Here is a 25,016-nt window from a genome sequence, read left to right on the forward strand (position 1 = left end):
ACAGCCAGAGCAACAAATTAACAATGAAGGTAAAAAAAACTTCCATTACAAAAGTTTCCACCTAATGTAGACTGTTGAATTATTTTAAAAGACAATAATCAAATTTGTTAATAAATTCAGTCTATTGGAAGGAAATTTAAGGAGCAAGATTAACAGAATAAAGAAAACAAGAAAGAGGTGAAAAGCATCGAATTAATGGGTAGGAACACATTTGGAAATACATACAAAAGATTATATCGTCACTGCAGGGGCAATACTTCATATCTGATAATGCATTTCCTACCAATTATTTTCCTTAAGACTGGTCACACCTCCCAGCCCCACACGGATGTGCAGACCATCAGAATGATTTTCGTTGTTTTCATTTTCCTAAGAGTATGTGTAAAAGAAAATAAACCTTACCATACCACCTTACTGTAGGAATGTATGTATGAATGATGTAACTTTGGTTTTATGCCAATACAGAACCCCACAATGAAATTCATTAATGCATGATGTATTTAGGCACTCCTACAGTATAATGCATTTAATGTTCATTTTCCTTTACATATTAGCATAAAAAATGAACACAAGGAAAACTGTTCTGATGAACTGCATATACATAGGCCCTACATGCCTGGGAGGCGTGATCAGTATTAAGGAAAAATAACAGATAGGAAGTACGTTGTCAGATACGTGGTATTGCTCCCACAGCGACAGTATGTAACTTGACCTGAATACTCCCTCATATATCTTCCATGTAATTCCAGAAGGTGGTCAGGTATGGGGTCGGGAGTATACTGTTTATAATTTTGATATGAAACCACTAGGTATAAATAAGGATATGGAGCTCAATATGGATTATTTACAGGGGGTGCAGATGTTGGTAAGAAAGTATGCAATTTTAATGTTGAGACGAATATGCAAATGCTCATTTTTAATGCAAGCATATAACTTAATAAAAATTTGGAATTATGTGTTTCATGTTAATTTACGATTAATGAAGCAATTCTGTTTGTGCATCTGTGTGCATATTTCAGACTTAAAGAGTGTATTTAGCACATATTTATCATGTCTTGTGGTAAATACTGTTTTCGAATTTTCTGGCCTTAGGTAAAACACCTAACATGCAGCAAACCATCTTTAGTTGTGTGGCAAAAATGCCATGGTAATCTTGGCAAGGCTTGCAGAGTGTACATAAAATCATTTTTTTTTAATCTGCGCAACAGATCAAGCAACTGGAAACACTGGGCATGGAGCTTTAAGTTTGAAGGTGCTTGATGCTGCCATCAAAAGTGGACTACAGTTAGTGAAAAATACAGCAATGATCTGAAGCAGAAAATGGCAAATATCCTTAAAATTTCTGATAGTTACTTAGACATTAATATTAGCCGTGTGAGAGGGGGGAGGGGGGTGGGGGGAGAGAAGGGAGATCACGTATCTACACAATTTAAAATGTCAGTATTACATGTTATCACTGCTAGTGTTTTGTTTCTTCACATACCTTATACAACAGAAAGCTAGCAGGCTCAACAGTACATATTTTGGGATTTTTAGAGCATATATTTCTCAACACTAATCATTATAATAAGTAAGGGTAGAGTCTTTACTGAAATTAGTACATGATAGTGGAGGTCTTATGACAGAAAAAGAAACTAACAGAATTCACAGTAAAAGGATAATTTGAGCACTGAAAAGAAAAACTAACAGGAGCAAGCTTAACTTCTCTGCATAGTAAACCATACAAGGTTATATGAGCATCTTACTTTCCTTATGGCAGTAGATCATACAGGGATACACACAGTACAATATTGCTTGTATGCATCTTCTCTTGAGAATATAACAGGAGCTTCTTACATCAGTGTGTTCTATAAGCCATGATTTTCTGAACTATACTGATTCTTGACAAATTCACATTAGCCTATTGATATGCTTTGTTGAAGTAGATGTCGACTTATGGTTTATGTCATGTACTGAGAGTAAGTTGAAACCTATGGATTCTGAACACCATCCGTAGGAAGAAATTTAAACTTTGTGTAAAAGATATCAAAGCTCAAGATGAATATGATGTTTGTAAGGGGAAGTACCGTGAGCTGAAGCCAGCTCATCATGTCAACTGTCAAGTAGTGAAATTGAAAGTGCAACCTGTGGCCATCAATCACTATGGAGAAACCAATCACAACTCTGGTAAGTCACCCTGAAAATTTCAAAGACTAACTTGTATAGTTTTAGATATATGTGTTATTTTCTGACAACGCAAAAAAATGTTGCTCAGCTAGGCATAATTATCACCTGTAGTCTAGGTCTAATAGTAACACCATTTAAGTACCCGCTCAAAAGGTTAATGAAATAAAGATGATAACAAAGAGGTGAAAAGCATCAAATTACTTGGTAGGAACAACTTGAGGGCACATGCAAAAGATTACCCATAAATTAGCAGATCTTTTTTGATGCAGGACAGGTTATGAATGGTTCTTGGTGATGCTCAAGCATATGTACAGAGGAAAATACAAATAGAAACATACTGTAATAAAGGTGAACAACAATGGAATGCATGGGAAGAAAATTCATGCCTTGATATCTGATTCAAAGATATATTTTTGAACAATGGAAATTGTAGGGATGTTTCTTTTAATGTTTTGATAATGAAAGTTGAAGACCCTGGTAATGTCTATGACAGGTATGGGTGTGTGCTGCAGAGTTAATGAATGTTGTATCCAAGATCTGTCATATTATGGGAAATAATTTTTCTAACTGTTATTCATAAATGTGCTCAAATAATAGTAAAATAACGGCATTTTAGAGACAACAGTTCACCTAATGACCATCTTACTATTTTCAAAATTGCTGTGGAGAGCTACATGTTAACTGAGACCTTAATACCAGATTCAAAGATGTATTTCTAAACAGTGGAAATCATAGGGATGCTTCTTTTAATGTTTTAATAATGAAAGTTGAATAACCTGTGATAAGTGTGGGTGTGTGCTGCAGAGTAAACGAGTGTTGTGTCCAAGATCCATCATATTTTCGGTAACAGTTATTCATAAATAATTAATAACATCATGCGCTCAAACAAACACAAAACAATGACATTATTTTGAAAGTCCACGTGAGTAGCCTTCAGTCGAACATTTTACATTTTACAATAAGTAATATACTACCTTGAGTGCATATATTTGTGTATTCTATGTAATTTCTTTTGATAGCATTTCTTTGATGATATGTGCTTATGATTGAATTTCCTTTATCACATTATGATATACGGTACTGTATCAGTAATACAGAAATTACTATGCACGTGACGTCACAACTATTGGTAGCAGTCTTCTAAGATGGCTGTGCTCAGAGAGACGAGAGGAGAGTACAGTACAGGCAGCTGAAATGAAATTCCTGAGGAGTATGGTACAGAAGACAGGGAGGGATAGAGTGAGAAATGAAGACATACGAAAAGAGCTAAATGTGCATAAACTAAATTACAAACTGGAAAAGAACAGACTGAGATGGTTTAGACATGTCAGGCAGATGAAAGTAGAAATACCACAAAGACAAGCACTGGAAAGACAGATGAAAGGGAAGAGAGGATAAGGAAGAACTGGACTCTGTGAAGAACAGCATAGGACTTCGGAACCTGGACTGGAACACAGTATGGATGAGGAATAATGAAGAGACAGTACGAAATCAAGAGAAACCATTTGGAAAAGGGGTGACAATGATGATGGTTGTTATTATTATTTATTTTACATGCTGGTAAATCTACCACCACGAGGCTGGCATATTAGAACACCTTCAAATGCCACTGGAATGAACCTGGATCAAACCCCGCCAACTTGAACTCAGAAGGCCAGAACTCTACTGTCTGAGCTACTCAGCTCGACATCCATTGAAGAACGATATCAAGAGTGTTGCTATAAGCTGTACATTGGAGCATATTGATTTTCATTCAATCAAATATTTCTGCTATGGAAATAATTTCACAATAAACTCCAAACAGCATACTTTCAGATACATGACCAATCTTAGATCATATGACCAGTGGACGGTATGACAGCTCTTGAAGTACAATGCAAAGAACAGCACACAGGCAAATGTGATCAAAATAAGTATACATAATTTATCAATTATTGATATACAGTGTGTGTTTAATAACAACCTTTCAAGTAAAAACTTCATGACATAACTCCATGTCAAGCTTGATCATTGTTGTCATGCTATTTCATTCACTATTACTATACACCAGAAACTATGCTTGTTTTGTTTCACAAGCTGTATCAGTTTCCACTTGGTCAAATCATCTCACGCTCCAATTTTGTCTCCACACACCCAAGCTATTTGGGAGTAAGACTAGAGTCTAGATGGCCCAAGGTTTGATATCCATTCCCCTTTAAGACTTTTTCTTATAACGGAGGTTTGGAATGAGATTCATTCGATCTTAGGAGGAGAAATGATGAACATCTGATATCACAGATAACATCCTTTTCATGCGTGGCTGACTTTTGAAACCTGTGGGATTTGTCATGTCAACCATATGATAGCCAATGCTGCTCTAAGGAACACCGTTATTACTCCATTGGTCATTAAGGACACAGGAGATCTATATGGCTGGGAGTTTTCTTTCCTTTGATGATGATGATGATGATGATGATGATGATGCTTGTTTAAAGGAGCCTAACATCTAAGGTCATTGGCCCCTTTCTTTCCTTTAGTGTCAATTTTGCTAGTATACTGGTGAAAGAAAGAGGGTATTGCCCATAAATAATCCATGCCATTATACTAACAAGGAGACCAGGCCAATGTGTCTCCAATTTGATACATTTTCAATATATGTGCAAGGCCACTTTTACCCTGGTTTAAATTGCAATGCACAATTCCCACCCAGTTTCAAGAAAGTGGAATTTGAATATTTTGAGCTGCTTCAAAAGACCAGCACATGACACATGCCCACAATGAACACGCAGTGTAACAGTTAAGCTCCCCACTTCACAAGCTTGTGATGCACAAATCAAATCTCGCCTCCATAGTGTAGTGGTTAGCATTATTAGCAGCTGTTCTCAGAGGTGTGGGTTCGATACCTAGTACTGCCAGAGATTAGATTTAAGAATTGTAAGGAGAACTGGTGTGTGGTTAAAATGGTACATGCAGTTCACCTCCACTGGGGTGAGCTTGAAAAGAGCTGCACCACTTCGGGACAAGAACACAACTTTACCTTTCCTCAAATCACAAAATTACTAGAAAGATGATGAAATATCACACTAAATTTATAATGTACTGAAATACATTATGTGATAAGCAATAAATATCTGTTTTAAATATGCCTGGGAATCCTAACTTTTTAACTACAATGACACGGAGTGTGTGCAGCCACACAGGGAGAGGGATAAATAGCTGCTATAACTATAGGAACTTTAACTACTATCTTCAAAGTGTTCACTATTACATCCATGAAAATTACTTCTTAGAAGATTTACATATACTGTGATTACAAATAAATTACTGTCTAACGAAACAAGTTCATGAGGATACTTGAGGAAAAGATGGCAGAAATGAAAGGAGTATCACCCATGTTTGATGCAAAATGAGAAAATATGAACATTACCTATGAAAACTGGTTGTTATATATAGTTATGAAGAGATTATCCCTCTAAGGTCATACTTATTCAGAACAATGGCTACAACTACTGTTGTCATATAAGTAATAAAAATTCCAGCAGAATTATTTTTCCAATAATCACTACAAAGGAAAATGGACTTTACAAACTTTGTTCACTTCTGATGGTCAAAGGACATTTACCACAAATAAAATATATAAATATCTATGTGTATGATGGAATTATTCCCTGATTCAAGAACTTGCAATGGTTATGTTCATTATATACATACAATAGACATCAGATATTCCATATTAAAAATGTTCAAATCAGAAAGATACGAAAACTCTCACATAGTATGTTCTGAAAGATCACATTCTATGCAACTACAACAATCTTTACTATAACCTATCATGCTCAAGTGCTAACAACATTTTTTCCTTTTAATGAACAACAAAGTTATTACTTTCCATTACATTCCCATATTAACTTATGTAATTATGACGTTATTTAAGAAATGGAGGTAAACTTCCTTTTCTCTTCATCTTCCACACCCTCTTTCCAGATTGTGTCAGCTTGGTAGAGGTCCTCACATGTGGGGAAAAATAAAAGAGAATATGTAATAGGAAAGGAAATAGCAAATGGATAAGAGATAGGAAAGAAGAGTTGCTCGTCTTTCCCAAAATTTCCCATAATTATACATGCTCAACTATTTAAACTAAATGATGGAATGATGGATAACCACTGAGAAGCAATGGTAATGTACAGGAGACAAACACCACAGGGGCACTAGATACACTTCATTAAGAAATATTTCCTCTTTCTCTTACAAGGGAGGCCACAACTACAATATGTCAAAAATAAACAGAAACATGCTGGGGGTTTGAGCCATTGACATAAATTTAATGAGAAAATGCCCCTTTTAATTTAACAGCCCTCATACAGTACCTGTTGGCAATTCACATACAAGAATCTGCAGAACCACTGATCTAGTTGTGAATGTCTGTGGCTTCCACACACGCATCATGGGTTTTACTTCTCTATCTGTTCATTCTTTGTCTATGCAGACTTAGAAATGCTCAGATTAAATAAGTTACCTCATACACTTGTTTACAAGTGTCCCATCTACCTACTCGTGGCTTGACAAATCTTTGCATTTTCTGTTACTTTTATAACCACTGCCGCAATTAAGATGAATCTGCGTTGACTATTTGCATGTAAGTCAAAATTGCAGAGAGAGGGTACAGACCAGGGCAGTGTAGAATGATCAAATTTAACAACGGTTTTGTTTTTATGTTATTGTTCAAAAAGCGTATGGAGAGTAGTGGAAAAATGACAAATTAACCTACAACCTAGGACAACAGCAAATATAACTGTTACAATACAGCTTGTATGTAATCTTCACATTTCCCAGTTTGCATGAGCATAGAAAAATACCATGTAAAAGATCGCAGGAAAGGAGAGAAGAGCAGAAAAGAAAAGGTAAAAATCACACAACGGCATGCCTCAAATTAAAGTCACCCTCGTGGAAATCAGAGACGCTGACCGCTAGACCAACGGTGCTATAGATGCTCATACACAAAAATTGCCGACAGGTATGAAGGCCGTAAAATTTGAGGGTCCATTTTCTCATTAAATAGGGGCCAGTGGCACAAACCTTCAAGCACACATTATTAACTTTGACACAAATCATCTTCTCAAAGTCAGAACAAAACTGGTAACCCCATAGCTGTGAACTCGCTTTGTTAGTGTTGATGATTGTAGATATGTGCCTAATATCCAAGAGATATCTCACATAGCTAGTCTCAGTAAGTTACTGTTTGTCCTTCTATCATTTCCTTAAATGCTTGAAGCAGTCAAAATAATGCTTTTAATTACATATTTTCTAAATAATTATTTTGCTTAAGAAATTCAATCCTGGTAGGAAAAAGTGCATAATACTGTTTTCACAGCTACAAGCTCAAGGAAGAGAAACATTAATGTAAAATAGTTTATGTTCTTTCACTGTACCATTGAAATGAACCTAAGTACTCTTTGTGCCATATCTCCAGAAGATCATGAAAGGAATGAGGCAAATAATAACAAACAATTGTTGCCCAGCATTATTCACTAGATAAAAGATATACAACATAACTATTAACCAGAAAGGTATTTGCAAACATAAAATTACTAACAGGAGAAAATCTTCAGTGTTCCTCATCATGTGCCATTTGCCCCACATGTACAGCCATTCACCAATCTGTAGAATTTAAAGTAAACCAAAGAGGTTGGGTGTGCTTTGTTTTATATCAACATATATACATTAATACTATACAGAGTGGTCCACCAACCTCTTACAATTTAGTTTTATGCAACACATAGTTTACAGTCGACCTCAACATATTGGTTTTCATTCCTATACAGAATTAGTACCGCAATATGTTTAGGTTCATGCTCGAGAATACAGACAGAATAGTTACAGTCAATGGTACGTCAAGGAAAGAAACTCTAATGAATGCATAAAATGATCACAGATGTGAACAGCACATAAGGACAGGAAGAATACATTGAGACTACATAGTAAACAGATATTGTATAGATAGTGAATTTCCAACAGCACACATGCCTAAACCAGCAAAGGCAAGCACCACTATGACTATGAAACCAGGTTGTGCAGAGACTTAGAATCCTGGATAACAACATTTTCATTTGTTACCATCTTTTACTGTGGATTTGCTATGACCACATATGTATTCATTTCCAAAGATTGGATTATTCTCCAGCCCTGAAAAGGGTCATTTGTATCAGATATTGTGCAGTCAGATATGCTGAGCCAAAAAATCTTTTTTTTGACCCTTTACTATCTGTTCTGTCCTACTAATGTTGTGAGATTTTTAATATGGTGGTCACAACAGATGGCAGTGAGTTCGCTCTTGTGATCTCCATTGTATTAGATGATATAAGGAGCTACTCAATATTGGTGCTCTATTTACATGTGAGGAGCCTCCATGGCTCAGGCGGCAGCGCGCCGGCCTCTCACCGCTGGATTCCATGGTTCAAATCCCAGTCACTCCATGTCAGATTTGTGCTGGACAAAGCAGAGGCGGGACAGGTTTTTCTCCGGGTACTCCGGTTTTTTCTGTCATCTTTCATTCCAGCAACACTCTCAAATATCATTTTATTTCATTAATCATTCATTAATCATTGTCCCAGAGGAGTGCAACACGCCTCGGCAGCTGGCACAATTACCATCCCCGCCGCTAGAAGGGGGCTTCATTCATTCCATTCCTGACCCGGTCAAATGACTGGAAACAGGCTGTGGATTTTCTCATTTACATGCGAAAGATTGCATACCAAATCCAGTATTTTCTGGTCTCCTTGCTGATCTCCCTACTTGTGTGATGGAGTTTTGAATGACTGTGTTAATGTCTCATATTGTTTCTAATTTCAATTCTTTGACTTTGTATGCGGATACATATGAAAAGCACACTATTAAACTATCAAACCTGCCCTGTCAAAACTGACTTATTTTCTGTTAATTTTAGTGCTTGAAATACTGGATGAAATATCCTCAGGGAATTGCCATGCAGAGCAAATTTTCTTATTTCTGCATGATCTTACATGAATTAAAAAACTGAATAAAAAAAAGTTTTGACCAAAATGTATATTGGAACCTTTACATTGTTTTATCATTCCAAAGGGGCATGCTCTACTATACATGCATACACTGAAACTGTGAACACCTCCAGATAACATCCGCATAGGGTAGGATCCCTCCGAGTCGCAGGTGCAACCATATCGGATGGGTATCTGTTGAGAGACCAGACTAACAAATGGTTCATCGAAAGGGGAGTAACAGCCTTTCGGAAGTTCCAAGGGCAGCAGTCCAGATGATTAACTGATATGGCCTTGTAATAATACTCAACATGGCTTAGCTGTGTTGATACTGCCACATGGCTGAAAGCAGCAGGAAACTACAGCCATAACTAACTCCCGAGGACATGCAGCTCTCTCTGTATGAATGAAGTACTGATGATGGTTTCTTTCCAGGTAAAATATTCCGGAGGTAAAATAGTTCCCTATTCTCCGGGTGGCGACTACACGAGGGGGCGCGACCATCAGGAAGATGGATACTGACATTCTGCGAGTCGGAGCATGGAATGTTAGAAGTTTGAATCGTTGTGGTAGGTTAGAGAATCTGAAAAGGGAGATGGATAGATTAAAGTTAGATGTAGTTGGTATAAGTGAAGTACGTTGGCAGGAAAAACAGGATTGTTGGTCAGGCAACTACAGAATTATCAACTCAAAATCAAACAGGGGAAATGCAGGAGTTGGTTTAATAATGAATAAGAAAATAGGGCAGTGGGTAAGCTACTGTGACCAGCATAGTGAAAGAATTATTGTCGTCAAGATAGACACCAAACCATTGCCCACTAGTTCAGCAGGTGATGAGGAAATCGAAAGAATATATGAAGAGACGAAGGTGACGAGAATGTAATTGTGATGGGAGACTAGAATGCAGTGGTAGGCCAAGGAAGAGAAGGAAATACAGTACGAGAATTTGGATTGGGACAAAGGAATGAAAGAGGAAGTCGGCTGGTTGAATTCTGCCCCAATCACAATATAGTCCTTGATAAGACTTGGTTCAAACACCACAAACGACGGCTGTACACATGGACGAGACCTGGATCCACTGGAAGATATCAAATAGACTTCATTATGATTACGCAGAGATTCAGAAACGAGGTGCTGGATTGCAAAACATTCCCAGGGGAAGACGTGGACTCTGACCACAACTTGTTGGTCATGAAATGCCATCTGAAGTTGAAGAAATTGAAGAAAGGAAGGAATGCAAGGAGATGGGATCTAGACAAGTTGAAAGAAAAGAGTGTGAGGGATTGTTTCAAGAAACATGTTGCACAAGGACTAAATGAAAAGTCTGAAGGAAACACAATAGAGGAAGAGAGTATAGTCATGAAGAATGAGGTCAGTAGGGCTGCTGAAGAAATGTTAGGAAGGAAGAAAAAATCAACTAGGAATCAGTGGATAACTCAGGAGATACCAGACCTGATTGATGAATGACAAAAATACAAGAAAGCTAGAAATGAAGAGGTCAGAAAAGAATACAGGTGATTAAAGAATGAAGTGGATAGAAAGTCCAAGGTAGCTAAGGAAGAACGGCTGAAGAAGTTCAAGAATGTTGAAGGTTGTATGATCGATGGAAGGGTACATACTGCATATAGGAAAATCAAGGAAATCTAGCTGTATGAATATTAAGAGCTCAGATGAAAAGCCACTTATAGGGAAAGAAAACAAAGCAGAAAGATGGCAAGAACATATCCAACAGTTGTATCAAGGTAAGGAAGTAGATGATTTGGTTCTGGAACAAGAAGAGGCTGTAGATGATGATGAAATGGGAGACCCAATTTTGAGGTCAGAGTTTGACAGAGCTGTGGGAGACTTAAATAGGAATAAGGCACCTGGAATTGATGACATTCCCTCTGAATTACTAACTGCCTTAGGAGAAACCAGCATGACAAGGTTATTCCATCTAGTGCGTAAGATGTATAAGACAGGAGAAGTCCCATCTGATTTTCGGCAGAATGTTGTTATACCTATTCCCAAGAAAGCCAGTGCTGACTAGTGTGGAAACTACTGTACCATTAGTTTAGTATCTCATGCCTGCAAAACCTTAACACATATTATTTAGAGAAGAATGGCAAGACAAACCGAAGCCGAGTTGGGAGATCAATTTGGCTTCAGAAGAAATGTAGGAACATGTGAAGCAATCCTGACTTTACGTCTGATCTTAGAGGATCAAATTAAGAAGGACAAGCCCATGTACTTGGCATTCATAGATCAAGAAAAGGCATTCAATAATGCCGATTGGAGCAAGCTATTTAAGATTCTGAAGGAGAGTTGGGACCAAATACTGAGAACGAAGAATTATCTACAATCTGTAAAAAATTCAGTCTGCAGTGATAAGAATCAAGGGCTCTGAAAAAGAAGCAGCAATCCAGAAAGGAGTGAGGCAAGGCTGCAGTCTGCCCCCCGCCCCCTTTCCATGTTTACATAGAACGGGCAGTAAAGGAAATCAAGGAGGAATTTGGAAAGGGAATCACAATCCAAAGAGACGAAATCAAAACCCTGAGATTGGCCGATGATATTGTTATTTTATCTGAGACTGCAAAAGATCTCGAGAAGGTGCTGAATGGTATGGACGAAGTCTTGGGTACGGAGTACAAGATGAAAATAAAGAAGTCCAAAACAAAAGTAATGGAGTGCAGTCGAACGAAGGCAGGTGATGCAGTTAATATTAGATTAGGAAATGAAGTCTTAAAGGAAGTACAGTAGAAGTCCGCTATAGTGAATATAGCATATAACGAGAACTCTGTTACAGCGACGATTTTTTTCTGTCCCTTCAATATTCGTATATTAAACTGTGTATTGTCCATCGGTTACAGCGAAAGCCCTATCACTGACGCATCCGTTATTACGAGCGATTAAGCGCGTGCAAATTTTTCCGTTACCGATATTTATGCACCCCAGTGACGATACTGCATGCGATCGATTACCTTCGGCATCGTTTCCTCGCTATGTGCACTAGCGAGTTCTCTCGTCGACATTCGAAGCGATATAGAATTTTCCATTCAAAGCGATGTCGGAGTCGATTAGTAATACCCGTCGACAGCTGTTCCGTAACGAAAATTTGAAATGAAAGAGAACATATTTTTGTAATAAATACGTAAATAACTTATCCGATAACGGTTGTTAACTCATTAAAAATTAAGGCTGACTAAACGACTGCTTAATTTTGAGGCTAAATATTGCAAGTAAGTAAGAATGGAATACACCTCGAGATATGGCAGAGTGCTTAATTGATTTCAGAGGTTAGTTTATATTTTGTCGCATCTGGTTAAATTACGGAAAGGCTATTATGAAAATTTATAGCGAGAAGATTATCATTTCTGTACTGGCGCTTGATGTATGTTTTCATCATACGTATAGTACAGTTAACTTAGGATAGGTGACGCTGTTTGAATAAGAAAACTGAAACATTTGCAAAAAAATGTGATCGATCATCTTCGGTACGGTAGGCCTATAGTTTTCTCACTTTATGCATTTGATAACTCTCTCGTTGACATTCAAAGGTGATGTTGGAGTTAATTAGTAATACCCGTCGACTGCTGCTCTCTAAAGAAAATTCGAAATGAAAGAGGATAGCACGTTTTCGTAATAAATGTATAAATAACGTGGCCGAAAGCAGTTGTTAACTCGTTAAAAATAAAGCCTGAAGTAAACGATATCTTAATTTTAATGTTATATACAAAAATTAAGTAAGAATGTGATACAACTCAAGATATGGCAGAGTACATCACTGATTTCAGAGAATATTTCATATCTTCTTGCATCTGGTTAAATTTCGGAAAGGCTATTTACATGTAAATTTTTTGCGAGAAAGTTATCATTTCTGTAGATGCATTTCAAATATGTTTTCATGATACATATACGGTTAGGTTAGGTGACGCTGTTTTAACAAGAAAACAGAGGTGTTTGCCACAGAAACCTCTGGAGTGATACCATATTTCTTCGAATCAAAGACTTTTTTCCTCAGAATCTCATGCGAAAACTCGAGGGTTGTTGCATTCGCGGCCTAAGAGTAAGTTAATGGATACCACTGGCAACTACCATGGTAACCACGCTGCTTCTTTTCACACGCGCACAGAACTCATTGACAAACGACTGCCTCTTTACTATACATCGCTAGCCGCGACAATCGGTTGTACAGTGCCTGTGTGTAGCATCACTGGATCTCAGGAAATAGTGAAGAGAGAATGGCGTTCTATTAGCCTCTACAAAATCGTTTCTCAAACCTGCAGAATGGCATCAAAACATGCAAGCCTTCGAATTCTTAGAAAGGCCATGGCTACACAGTGGCAGAGTTATAATGCGTCTATTGTACTTGATGCTTAGTAAAATGAAGTTTTAAAGACAGCAGGAATATTTTCGTGATGGATAGTCGTATTGTAAAGATACGTGGAAAAGGTATTGCCGGCAAATTTTCAACGGGTTCTAGTCGATATTATGATGCCAATTTTAGGTTAATGGTTATTAAACACTCGGAAATGAAGAATAATTGTGCAGCTGCAAGAAAATACGGCATATACCTAACTAAAGCCAATAATTGGCGTTAGCTTGAAGACAAAGAGCTAAAGAAATAAAAAATAATTGTGCAGCCGTAAAAAAAAGAAGAAATACGGCATGACGAAAGTCAACGCTCGGCGTCTAAAAATGCGTAGGCCTACTGTACTACAAGGCATTCATATGATTTTACAAAGTTCTTTTGGAGCCTGATTTAAATTTTTTGAAGGAAAAAAGTGGGGTTCATCTGGGATTCAGAGAAATACGGTACTATATTTTTTTTTAGAATGAAATTAAACATGCACTTTCACGTAGTATCGGATTTCGAAAAGTAACAAACAAGTAAGCCGTAGTAGGATATCGTCTCCGGAAACGCAAGTTTTGAGCAAACTGATTGCCATTTCATACCGATATTAATGTGCATTGGGGGTTTTATACAAAAATCGGATATAACGACAATCCGCTATAACGAGTAAATTTTTCGCTGATATGAATTCTCGCTATAACGGACTTCTATTGTAGATGAATATTGTTACTTGGGTAGTAAAATAACTAACGATGGCAGAAGTAAGGAGGACATAAAATGCAGACTAGCACAAACAAGGAAGAGCTTTCTTAAGAAAAGAAATTTGCTCACTTCAAACATTGATATAGGAATTAGAAAGATGTTTCTGAAGATTTTTGTTTGGAGCGTGGCATTGTATGGAAGTGAAACATGGACAATAACTAGCTCAGAAAGAAGGAGAATAGAAGCTTTTGAAATGTGGTGTTACAGAAGAATGCTGAAGGTGAGATGGATAGATCGAATCATGAATGAAGAGATCTTGAATCGAATTGGTGAGAGGAGATTGATTTGGCTAAATTTGACGAGAAGAAGAGGTAGAATGATACGATACATCTTAAGATACCCAGGACTTGTTCAGTTGGTTTTTTAAGGAAGAGTAGGCGGTAAGAATGGTAGGGGTAGACCAAGGTATGAATATGACAAGCAGATTAGAGCAGATGTAGGATGCAATAGTTACGTAGAAATGAAAAGGTTACCACAGGATAGGGTGACAAGGAAAGCTGCATCAAACCCGTCTATGGGCTGATAACTCAAACAACAACAGGGTAGAATCCTAACAACTGACACATTTTCAGACTAAATGACAACCAGTGCTTTTCCGATTTAACTGCAACAAAACAAAACAAAAATATTCCATGCAGAAAGTGCATTACTAATGCATGCCCCTTCCAACATCACATTTCATTTCTCTGTCATATGTCTGTTCCATGGCTTATAGAGTTCATTTAACATTGTACCACAGAAGATCACTTTGCAAAACCTATTAACTTGATTGTATTACTGGTACATTGTACGAAGGTTGATCAAATATAAACAGGATTTTTGTTTCTGAACATCAACCGTTGGTAGGATTGACCCCGCACTTCTATCCTTAAGCGGGACTGTTAAGAGTGGGGAGAGCGTGCTGTTAGATATTTCCTGCCGTTCCATCAGTAACGCTCACGAGGTTGGAGCAACAGGCGCACCCTTCCACTGAGCAACATATAATTACAAAATAACTTGCTCGTGAAGGAGTTACAGCGGTGGAAATTTGCCAGAGATTGATTGCACAGTTTTGCTGCTTACTACTGTGAGCTGTTGAACGAGACGAGACCAACCAATTTGACAATGTGCGGCCCCATACTACAGCTCTGTCTCCAAGCTACATGAAATGCACTGGACTACACTTGATCATCCTCCTTACAACCCGGACTTATCGCCCTGCGATTTCCATTTGTTCAGACCGCTTAAAGAAGCTCTAGGAGGGCAACGATTTGAAGATGACGAGAGTGCGGAAGACTTTGGGCAACACTGGCTGGTGACACGACCCTGTTCTTTTTACAATGAGGGTGTCAAAAAGCTGCCTATACGCTGGGACAAATGCATTTCCAAAACAGGAAACTATGTAGAAAAATAAATTGCAACTGCCTTGTCCAACCCTTATCTCGTTTCCCTACGGGGTTAGGTATGAGGTGAGATGAATCTGTCGTGGCGGGTTTTTATGACCGGATGCTCTTCCTGACGTCAACCTCATCAGAGGAGTTAATGAGATAAAATGAATGACGTGATATATGATAGCAGGGAGAGGGTGAAACCTGGTGCCAGCACATAGCCTACTCCTGTCGAATAGCACCAATGGGTCTGCTCAAGGCTTAACGTCTCCATCCGACGGACAATTCACCATCAACAGCGTCATATGCCCTCACTCCATCCATCCGACGGACGATTCACCATCAACAGCGTCATATGCCTCACTCCATATGAGCACTGCGGAGAGGTTTGGAATTTAATCCAGGCTTTTGGCACGCAATCTACTGATTAGAAATTGTATACCACCACCTCCCCTACCCTGCCGGCCAACATTCTGATGGTGAAAATTTTTTCGAACGGGACTCGAACCGGCTAACCTCGGTGTCAGACCGTTTAGACTTCAGCGCCTTAACGATCATGGCCACCAGGTGGGTGCAACTGCCTTGTGTTTTTCAATAAATGAATTTAATTAAAAAATTATATCATGTTTATATTTGATCCCCCCTTATATTATAACACCATGCTATAAACAGCATGTTTGTGAAAATGTCCTTTCCTTTTAGTGCGAGGACTGTGTATAGTCACTTTTCCTGTGAGTGACTCTGTCGTGCTTGCATATCATCAAGAATTATAAGAGGCTGGTGGACTATTCTGTATATCGTCCTGGTTTTACAAACAATCACCAACAATTAACACCTTCATCAACGAGTTACTTTTGTTTTTCATTTTAGTTAACTGTATGAAGGAGACTAAGTGTATCAATGGAAAAACTCAAGCAAAAAACTGTTATATAAGTAATAAAATATAGAACTAAAGACCAGAAATAAATTAATAGTAATTTTTCAAATCATAATGAGGGTATGTATCTAAAAACACGTCGAGCAGAATAATTTGAACTAACATCCCAAGAATTTAAATTCTATTTCTTTATTTCTGTAACTTTTTAAATAATGTTATATGAGTAACTAAGATAATGTTATATTTTGTACTATCACATTTTAAATGTACTGTAATGTATGAAGCTGGTGTATTAAATCAAACCAAAATGAAAAACCTAGTATAATTAAGTGCATTAACCGATATTCAAAATAAGTTTCCATACTTCTATCATCTATGGGTGAAATATTGATATAAGATATTTACCTGAACCTGATGACTGTTTTCCCAATGGTTTCTCCAGAGTCAATATGATGAAAGGCAAGCTCTGCATCTTGTGGAGAAAAAATCTTATCTACTACTGGTTGTAGGCTTCCTGTCTCCACCAGACAACCCAACTCATCCAATAATTTAGGGCTCAGTTGCACCACACTCCATGGACTTGCACCCACACAATTCTGAAATGATTAGAATTACAGTATATAATTTCCATTTTGAAGAGAAAAATGTTAATTGGCTTAATGTACTCATACTGCACTTTGCTTTCATACCAAGGAGAGAAATGACAGATGCAATGTTTACACTCGGAGAGCAAATGGGAAAAAACAGGCATAAACAGAAAGATTTCCACTTCGTATTCCTCGATAATGAAAATACTTATGATCATATTCCCCATTAGGAACCGGAGAGCTCCTCTGGGGCCTCCGAGAGAAACACCAGTTCAGCAACAACCAATGGGGACTCTTCAGAGATACCGTCGGATAGTACAACCTCGACAGTAAGAGAGCTCACTCTAGAGGTGGGCAATCTGCTAGTCCAGAAGAAGAAGAAGAAGAATAAACAGCGCTCCGGCGCTGAGAAGAGGAGGTATAAGAAGGCTTTAAAGGCCCGGGAGCAGGCCAAAGAGGGCCTAACTCCTGGAGCTGAGAGGCCTTCTACTGCCACGACAGCGACGACTGTGGGGGGGATCCAATGGGCACAAGAGGCGGGACCCTGAAAAGGGCTCTGCTTCTAGGGCACAGAGGACTCCACCCACCAAGACGCCAGTGGGGAAACGACTTCTGTTGGGGGCAACCCCAGAAGAAGATCGGCAGGCCCACAAAAAACCCAAGGTGGAGTATGCCAGGATAGCTAAAGCTGGGATCAGCATGGCCATAGTGCCTGTAGGATATCCTGACCAGCAGCTAACTGAGAAACGGGTGGAATCTGTGGAGGAGGCTATCACCAATCTGATAGATGAGCTTCCGGAACAGGGGCCCATTAAGCCTCAGTTCCTGGACTGCTATCTGTCAAGAGGTGCGGCCATCATTATCGCAGAGAATGATGAGACTGTAGCATGGCTTTCTAGTCTTGTTACAGGTATACAACTGTAGGAAGGAGCCAGGCTCACAATTGTGGGCATGGATAAATTCCTTTCCTATAAGAGAGTCATGGTCTGGATAACAGGACAACCAAAGGACAATAACGTCCTTTTGGGAAGAATGGCACGCCAGAACCATGGCTTAAATCCCAACAGCTGGAGGGTCTACGACCGCAAGGAGAAGAGAGGTGTTCGACTTGTGGTTAGCATGGACTCCAGAGATGTGGAAAAAGTGGTGGGGAAGAAGATCTTCTGCGGGGTGCATGTTGCTACCTTCACCTTGGTGGAGGACAAACGTGACAAGCAGAGGACCAACACCACCACAGATAACACTGAAACCAGCAGGGGCGAAGAGCTGGAGCCTGGACAGGAACCAGGGCCAGCCAAGGGAAGGGCAAGGCTGGGCTCATTGGAGTCACTTTTGGGTGGATATACATCCATAGAGGGGGAGACCCTGAACTTATTGCTTGATGCCTACTTTCCAGGTTCAGCAGTCACGAATAGCGAAGTAGAATCACGGGAGATGGAGCTGCACGTTCCGGAGACCGCATAAGGTAAAGTATTGCATGAAAGTAAGGAATGATGACTTTCATACAAGCAAACATACAACATTGTATAGCGGCCTCTAGGGTACTTATTAGAAGTATCCAGAAAGGCGGGTTTTTGGTCGTCCTGATACAAGAACCCTGGCTTAGACAGGGGCATATCATGGGACTAAAATGTGCAAGCTTCACTTTATTCAGTGGAGTAGCGGAGGAGAAGCCTAGAACATGTATACTAGTTAAGGATCATAACGCTTGGGCTATACCGGGCTTCATTACTAGAGACCTTGTAGCAGTCCTAGTGAGATATGAAGAGGGCGGACAGCCAAGAGACCTGGTTGTCTGTTCTGCATATTTCCCAGGTGACTCTGAATCTCCACCCCCGCCGGAGGAGTTCAAGAGACTGGTGATATACTGCAGGAAACAAGGACTTAACCTCATAGTAGGATATGACGCCAATGCTCATCACAGCATTTGGGGAAGTAAACACACAAACCGAAGGGGAGAGCATTTCATAGAATTTCTATGTACAACTGATCTTGAGACCATGAACATAGGTGATACCCCTACCTTCATCAATAACAGGAGTGAGGGGATCACAGATCTTACCCTGGGTTCCATGGGAATCGTACAGGAATTTAAAGACTGGAAAGTTTCTTTGGAGCCTTCCTTGTCAGATCATAGACACACTGTGTTTCATATAGAGGGCTCCTTCGAGATCCCATCGTATAGAAACCCTAGACGAAGCAATTGGACGTCTTTTAGGGAGGACGTGGGGAGGGGACTGGAAGGAGGACCCCCAAATATAATTAAGAACAAAGAGGAGCTGGAGCTCAGTGTGAGCTTTCTCACACAGACACTGGTTACCTCTTATGAATTAAACTGCCCAGTCGTTAAGGCAAAAAGAGTAACAGGAAGCTTCAAGTGGAACAGCTATCTTGAACACCTAAGGAGAAACACACGAAGGCTCTGAAATAAATACAGGGAACTTCGAATTATGTTCATTTGCTTCATTCTGATTCTCTGCAGTGTATATCGCACGTTTCAACTTTACGAATATTACCGGTACACTATTGATACATTAGAATCTTTCTTGCAGCATCAAATACATAGAACCCCTCACTGTAGTATTCTTCGGCCCTCGAAAAACCTGTTGTGACTTCAGTTTTTGGCATTTTTATACTTAAATGTTGGACATTTGCTGATAGATGTTCGTAAGTAACGAACTCTCATTGCGCACTGCTGTATCTATGACCGGTCTTGTATCTTGTTACGACCACAATGCTATTTGCTGTAATCGATAACAGATATTGATTTTTATCGAGGAGAAGGCGTTTGTTGGTGGATCAGATTTGGAAGGACATTAGAGAAGCTGGATTGGATGTGGCGGAAGTAATAGAGAAGGAAAAATTAAAGGGCAAAAAGGAGTGGAGGAGGCTTGTTAACCACACCCGGGCGACTGGAGTGGGACATTGATGATGATGATGATAATGATGATGATGGTGTAGCTTATAGTAAAATTTTCTTGTGGCATGTTACTTAGATTTAATTTCAGGGAGTTATTCTTCAGGCCACCTTTTAAGCAGATTAAAGTGGAAATGAGGGTTTGGCCAAGGAGAGACATGGGTGAGAGGGGTTGCGCCTATGGTGTTGTCGTTAAAAATTAAATAATTGAAAGAGGTTCAACCTATTCAATACATAGGAAAGAAATGTAGTGATTACATTTTTATTTAATAGTAAATATAAATGGGACCGGTTTCGACCCTAGTCCAGGTCATCGTCAGCTGTAAAAACATGTAAAACAATGCATATGAAAAAGAAAAAGAAAAAGATTAATTAAACTCTGGATCGGTATAAGATGAAACAGTACGTAATATTAAGAATGGTAGTATGGCACACGCAATGATAGGCGAAGTCTTACAATGTTTATGAATATTGGAGAACAGTCAAAAGGGTCAGTTTCCACACTCTGTCAGGCACAAAGTCACAACACTATCAAATAATATATGAAGATCATAAATAACTTGAAGTCGCAGACAAATAGATTTGTAGAAGCAAACCGCCAGCTCCCGGTGATCAGCGCGGCACATTCAAGGTCATGTGCTGCGGTCTCGAACGCCAAAGTAGAATGGAGAATATCCTGAAGGTCCAGTATTTGTCTCGGTTGCGGGAAGTTAAGTACGTGTATATAGAAATATACAACGCAAATCAGTATAATTGAATGAGTACTTGTGCTCCTGCTAAGTTCTTGGAAAACAGTTGACTTGAAAAAACAATTGTAAAGAGAAAAAATTATAGTAAAAAGCGCAATATCGGAAAACAAATGAAAACTTATATGCACAGTGCGCTATTTTTTAAATTGAAAAAATTTTAGGTCATGATTGAAGTAGTCGAAGTTGGCGCAAGACAAGAGTTAAAATTTGAAAGAGGAGAACCGAAATGAAGGTCGATGGTTTTTTATTTTTTTAAATTTTTTTTTATAGAGAAGGTAGAATAAATTAACAGAGGAAGAGTGATAGTGAAATAAGAGAAAGAATAAAAGAAATTGAAGTTAGATGGTACTGAGGAAGGATAAGATAGGGAAATGAAGGAGGGGTAGTTTAGGGTGGGTTAGGAGGGTGGGTTATTGGAGGTAGAAAATGTGGATGGGAACTTTGTAAGGCATGGAAAATAGAATTGGGGTTTTGGAATTTGGAATTTTTGAGAAGAAGAATTAGGAAGTCAAAAAGGATATTGGGTTTTTCAGAAATGTCGTTTAAATTGAAATTAGGGTTGAAGTACTGGTCAAGGTGGATAAAGCAATTTTCAGTAATGTTTAAGAGGGGGCCTTTGTTAATGATTTTAAGTATATTCATGTCATTGTCAATACTGGTGAAACTATGCTTGGAGTCTTGTATGTGCTGTCCTATGGCAGAGAATCTGTTGTATTTAATGGCGTTGACATGTTCAGAGTACCTGATATTGAAGTTGCGGCCAGTTTGTCCGACGTAGGAGGAATTGCATAGTTTCACCAGTATTGACAATGACATGAATATACTGTATAATCACTTCTTTGAGATATATCGATTTTATCACAACTTAACCTCGTAATATATAATTCAATCATTGCACTTCGCTGAGTCCCTTCTTATCTTAAATACTTCACAATTACTATAAATTTCATGAGGTTACTACGTTCTAACTTAATTAATAACTATAATTTAATAAACTTAGCTTGTCATTTACTGGCTATGGCAACTCTGTAGCTCTCAGCGCTACATCTGTAGTCCTTGGCCGGCTGGATACAATCGGTCAGCTGGAGTCCTCTCCTTCTTCAGGTTTGGTTGGCTGGCTGGTTACATATTCACCTCCAGGTTGGTCCACCTCGAATTTAGCAAGTCATAACCATCTTCTCTCTTGCGCTAGTGTTAATATAAAATAATCCCAACAAGTAAGAGTTCATTTTAATGCTTCTTGAAAATCAAGTATCTCATCAATACTCTTGTATTTTGCTTATTGATCTGACGTTTCCCAAAATATTTAACACTGGGTTCAGTGTATCCCCGATCTTTTCTTTGCATTAATTTTTATATAATTTTATATAATAATTCTGTTCTTTAAGGCTTAAGAATCTCTTAATTTTGCTTCTGGGTAATGATTCTTGGTTATTTTTCTGTCCTCCAATCTCTATTCTTAATAAGCTTCGACATGTCGTTTCGCTCGTCTGACCACTTTGTGAGCGTATTTAATTCAAATCTCCTTATTTCACGTCGCGATTCCTTTCTTCTGCACTGAATATTGTGTATTACGCCGTATCTTCTTCTTTAGAACGAGTAATATTTCAGTATTTCGTTTAACTTGGCTAATATCTTTCTTTTCTGACGGAGCTGAAATGTTTCGTGTCCATCCAGTATCTCGGCAGATTAGATAGTGTAATAATAATATATTAATATTTACTTGTTTCTTTTCAAACAATGGCATGGAGCAGCAGCTTAGTGTAAACAGGCCATTTACTTTTCACTCATGATACAGTACAAAGAAAGCCTATGGTTAATGCTTCAACAGGCCAGGTCATTCTTTTACATCAATAGAGTGACAGTGAAATCTAGTCCTAACCTTTCACCATTACAAGAACAGCCATGGTTCACTTTGAAATTTATCTGATTTTATTTGTCACTAACAGATAACCAAATTTTAGACACAACTAAATTATATGTTTTCCCATGGTATCAAGCTTTGCTTTGGTACACAACAAACAATAGCAAGTAGCAGAAATTATACTTAGGACTTACCCTCAAAGTGCATACAATCTTCATCCATAGAGAGTACATACATCCTAGGATGATGCCGTAGGTATCAGATGATATTGACGTGGGCGTAGTGGTAACAACAATGCCCTCTGGTTGACAAAATTTTAGACACATCTTGTACGAAATTACATCAGTCGTGTTGAAGATTACATCAAATCTGCAAGAGAATACATCATAATATATATTAATCAGAACATTTAAAAATTAGAATCTTCAAAATGTATAAAGTTTGACCAAATTATATTTGTCAGTTAAAAATCTGCAATACAAAAAGGTCCCAAACAGTACAATATTTATGTACAGAATAAACTGCTCGGTGGCATGGAAAAACAGAATGGAGAATGGAGTGCTGATTAAAATTGTCTGATATCACATTGGTTCAGAGATTTGGATCTCTTCTTCAAAACATTATTACAGATTATACATGATGTAGGTTACTGTTGTCACGTCCTAGTTCATGAACCATGGACAACAGCTGAGTGGCCTAGTAAGTGGTCCTGAGAGTCGGGATACCAGTTGCTATGGAATGGGAGTGGGCATCTCGGACATATTCTGAGTCATGGCCCTCCTTGTACTCAGGCGGCTAGGACTATACAATCCACCATAGTCCCTAACCCATAAGAGGAGAGATCCTCACTTGGACTATGTGTAAGTAGGGTAGCATCCTGCTTCATGAATTTACCGAGCTCAGAACATTTTAAGCAAGCCTTGGACCTATGGGAGTAACGGAGTCCCACTACCATTCGACAGGCGAGGGACTCCTTAGAAAGAACTTGGCGAACAAAACGGAATTCAATGGGGAGCTATCAATATTAACCCTTGGCAGACAAATTTTTTTCTTGTGTAGTCCTGCACTAGTCTAATTTTTTTCAACAAAAAAGCTGTATATTTACAATGAAGGTATAATGAAGATACAAAGTCTGACTCACAACATTATGAATTAATTTATCAATCTAGATACACACTATAAGCAATACACATGTAGTTAAAAGACAGTTTCCCCTTTTTCTACTTATATTTCTTCTCCGTGTAGTACTTCTTGAAGCGAATTCCAGGATAAAGTCCAGGTTTCTTGGTGCAGGTGTTGCAAAAATACACTGTTTCTCTTCTTATGCCCTTTTTCTGTCTGTTGCTGCACACTGCACAATCTTTGGAATTTACCTTGGTGTTTGAATATATGAAGTGAGGCTTCCCATTCACCCATTCTTCTTCATTACTGGTTGATGGTCGTCCTCTCTTGTTGACATTTCGGTTACGGATATCAGCAACCAACACCAGTTCTTTCCTGTACTGCCTTTGCCTCAGTGGCTTGTACTGCTGTGATTTCCTCTCCATGCTGAATAATAAGAAGCTGTTCACCACACAGACATCCAACAACCAGAAGAAAAGTTTACGCCACCATTTGTGAGATTTCCTCCCAAAATTATATGTTGACGTATAGTGGTCAGATATGTCCACTCCTCCCATACGGTTAGTGTAATCACAGATCATTACAGGCTTCAAAATAGGATCAACATCCTTTTTACTTTTAGGTGTGTATTGCTGCATGCTGATGTTGTGCCATGTACTCAACAGTGATACAGTCCATTTGTCCTTCCATGAAAGAGCAACCATTTTATCCTCCTTCCTGAATGTCACAACATCGTGCTTCTTAATATTCTACAAAGCGGTTGATTTCATTTGAGCTGGCAATCCTTTTCTTTTTGTATTCACTGTTCCCGTTATGTGAAACTCTAATTTCAGCAGTTCCTCTGCCAGATCACAACTGGTATAGAATCTATCGGTGTATATGTGAAAGCCAGCAGTATCTTTGATATTCTGAGGCATAACTGAAGAACAATTCTTGTTGTAAACGGATGATTTGGATGTGTTAGTGCATTTGTTGTGGGAGCACCGTAGTATGGCATGAATGAGAATACAAATGCTGTCTTTGAATCTGCTGCTACAAATCTGCGCAGTCCCCAGTTTTTGGGGATTGTAACACTTGAAAATGATGCGTCCTTTGAAGCCCACTGTACTTTCATCTATAGAAACATTATGCCCTGGAACATAATACTCTCTAAATTTCCACTACGTTTAGTATTTTGTCGCCCCTGGTTCTAGTAGCAGCAGGACTAGGAGGGCACACGTGAAACATCCTAAAAATGGTTAGAAAATGGTCTCTGGAAAACACATCTTTGAAAAATGAGC

At 38.6% G+C, this 25,016-nt stretch overlaps 1 protein-coding gene across 4 annotated transcripts in view; it reads right to left on the minus strand.

Moving 5' to 3' along the window:
• LOC136866403 (reticulon-4-interacting protein 1 homolog, mitochondrial-like) overlaps positions 1–25,016 on the minus strand; it is a 270,197-nt gene that overhangs the window by 115,972 nt on the left and 129,209 nt on the right. For 2 of the 4 annotated variants that reach the window (XM_068226726.1, XM_068226725.1), the window contains exons 8-9: positions 22,809–22,983; positions 16,903–17,093 (exon numbers count right to left, since the gene is read on the minus strand). In XM_068226726.1, coding sequence (XP_068082827.1) covers positions 16,903–17,093; positions 22,809–22,983 — 366 coding nt within the window. Of the gene's footprint in view, positions 1–5,156; positions 6,153–6,197; positions 7,804–16,902; positions 17,094–22,808; positions 22,984–25,016 lie in introns of those variants that run through there. The other 2 variants (XM_068226724.1, XM_068226727.1) reach the window with 2 other exon arrangements.

This window comes from Anabrus simplex, chromosome 3 (genome assembly GCF_040414725.1).
Source record: "Anabrus simplex isolate iqAnaSimp1 chromosome 3, ASM4041472v1, whole genome shotgun sequence".
Lineage (NCBI taxonomy): Eukaryota > Metazoa > Arthropoda > Insecta > Orthoptera > Tettigoniidae > Anabrus > Anabrus simplex.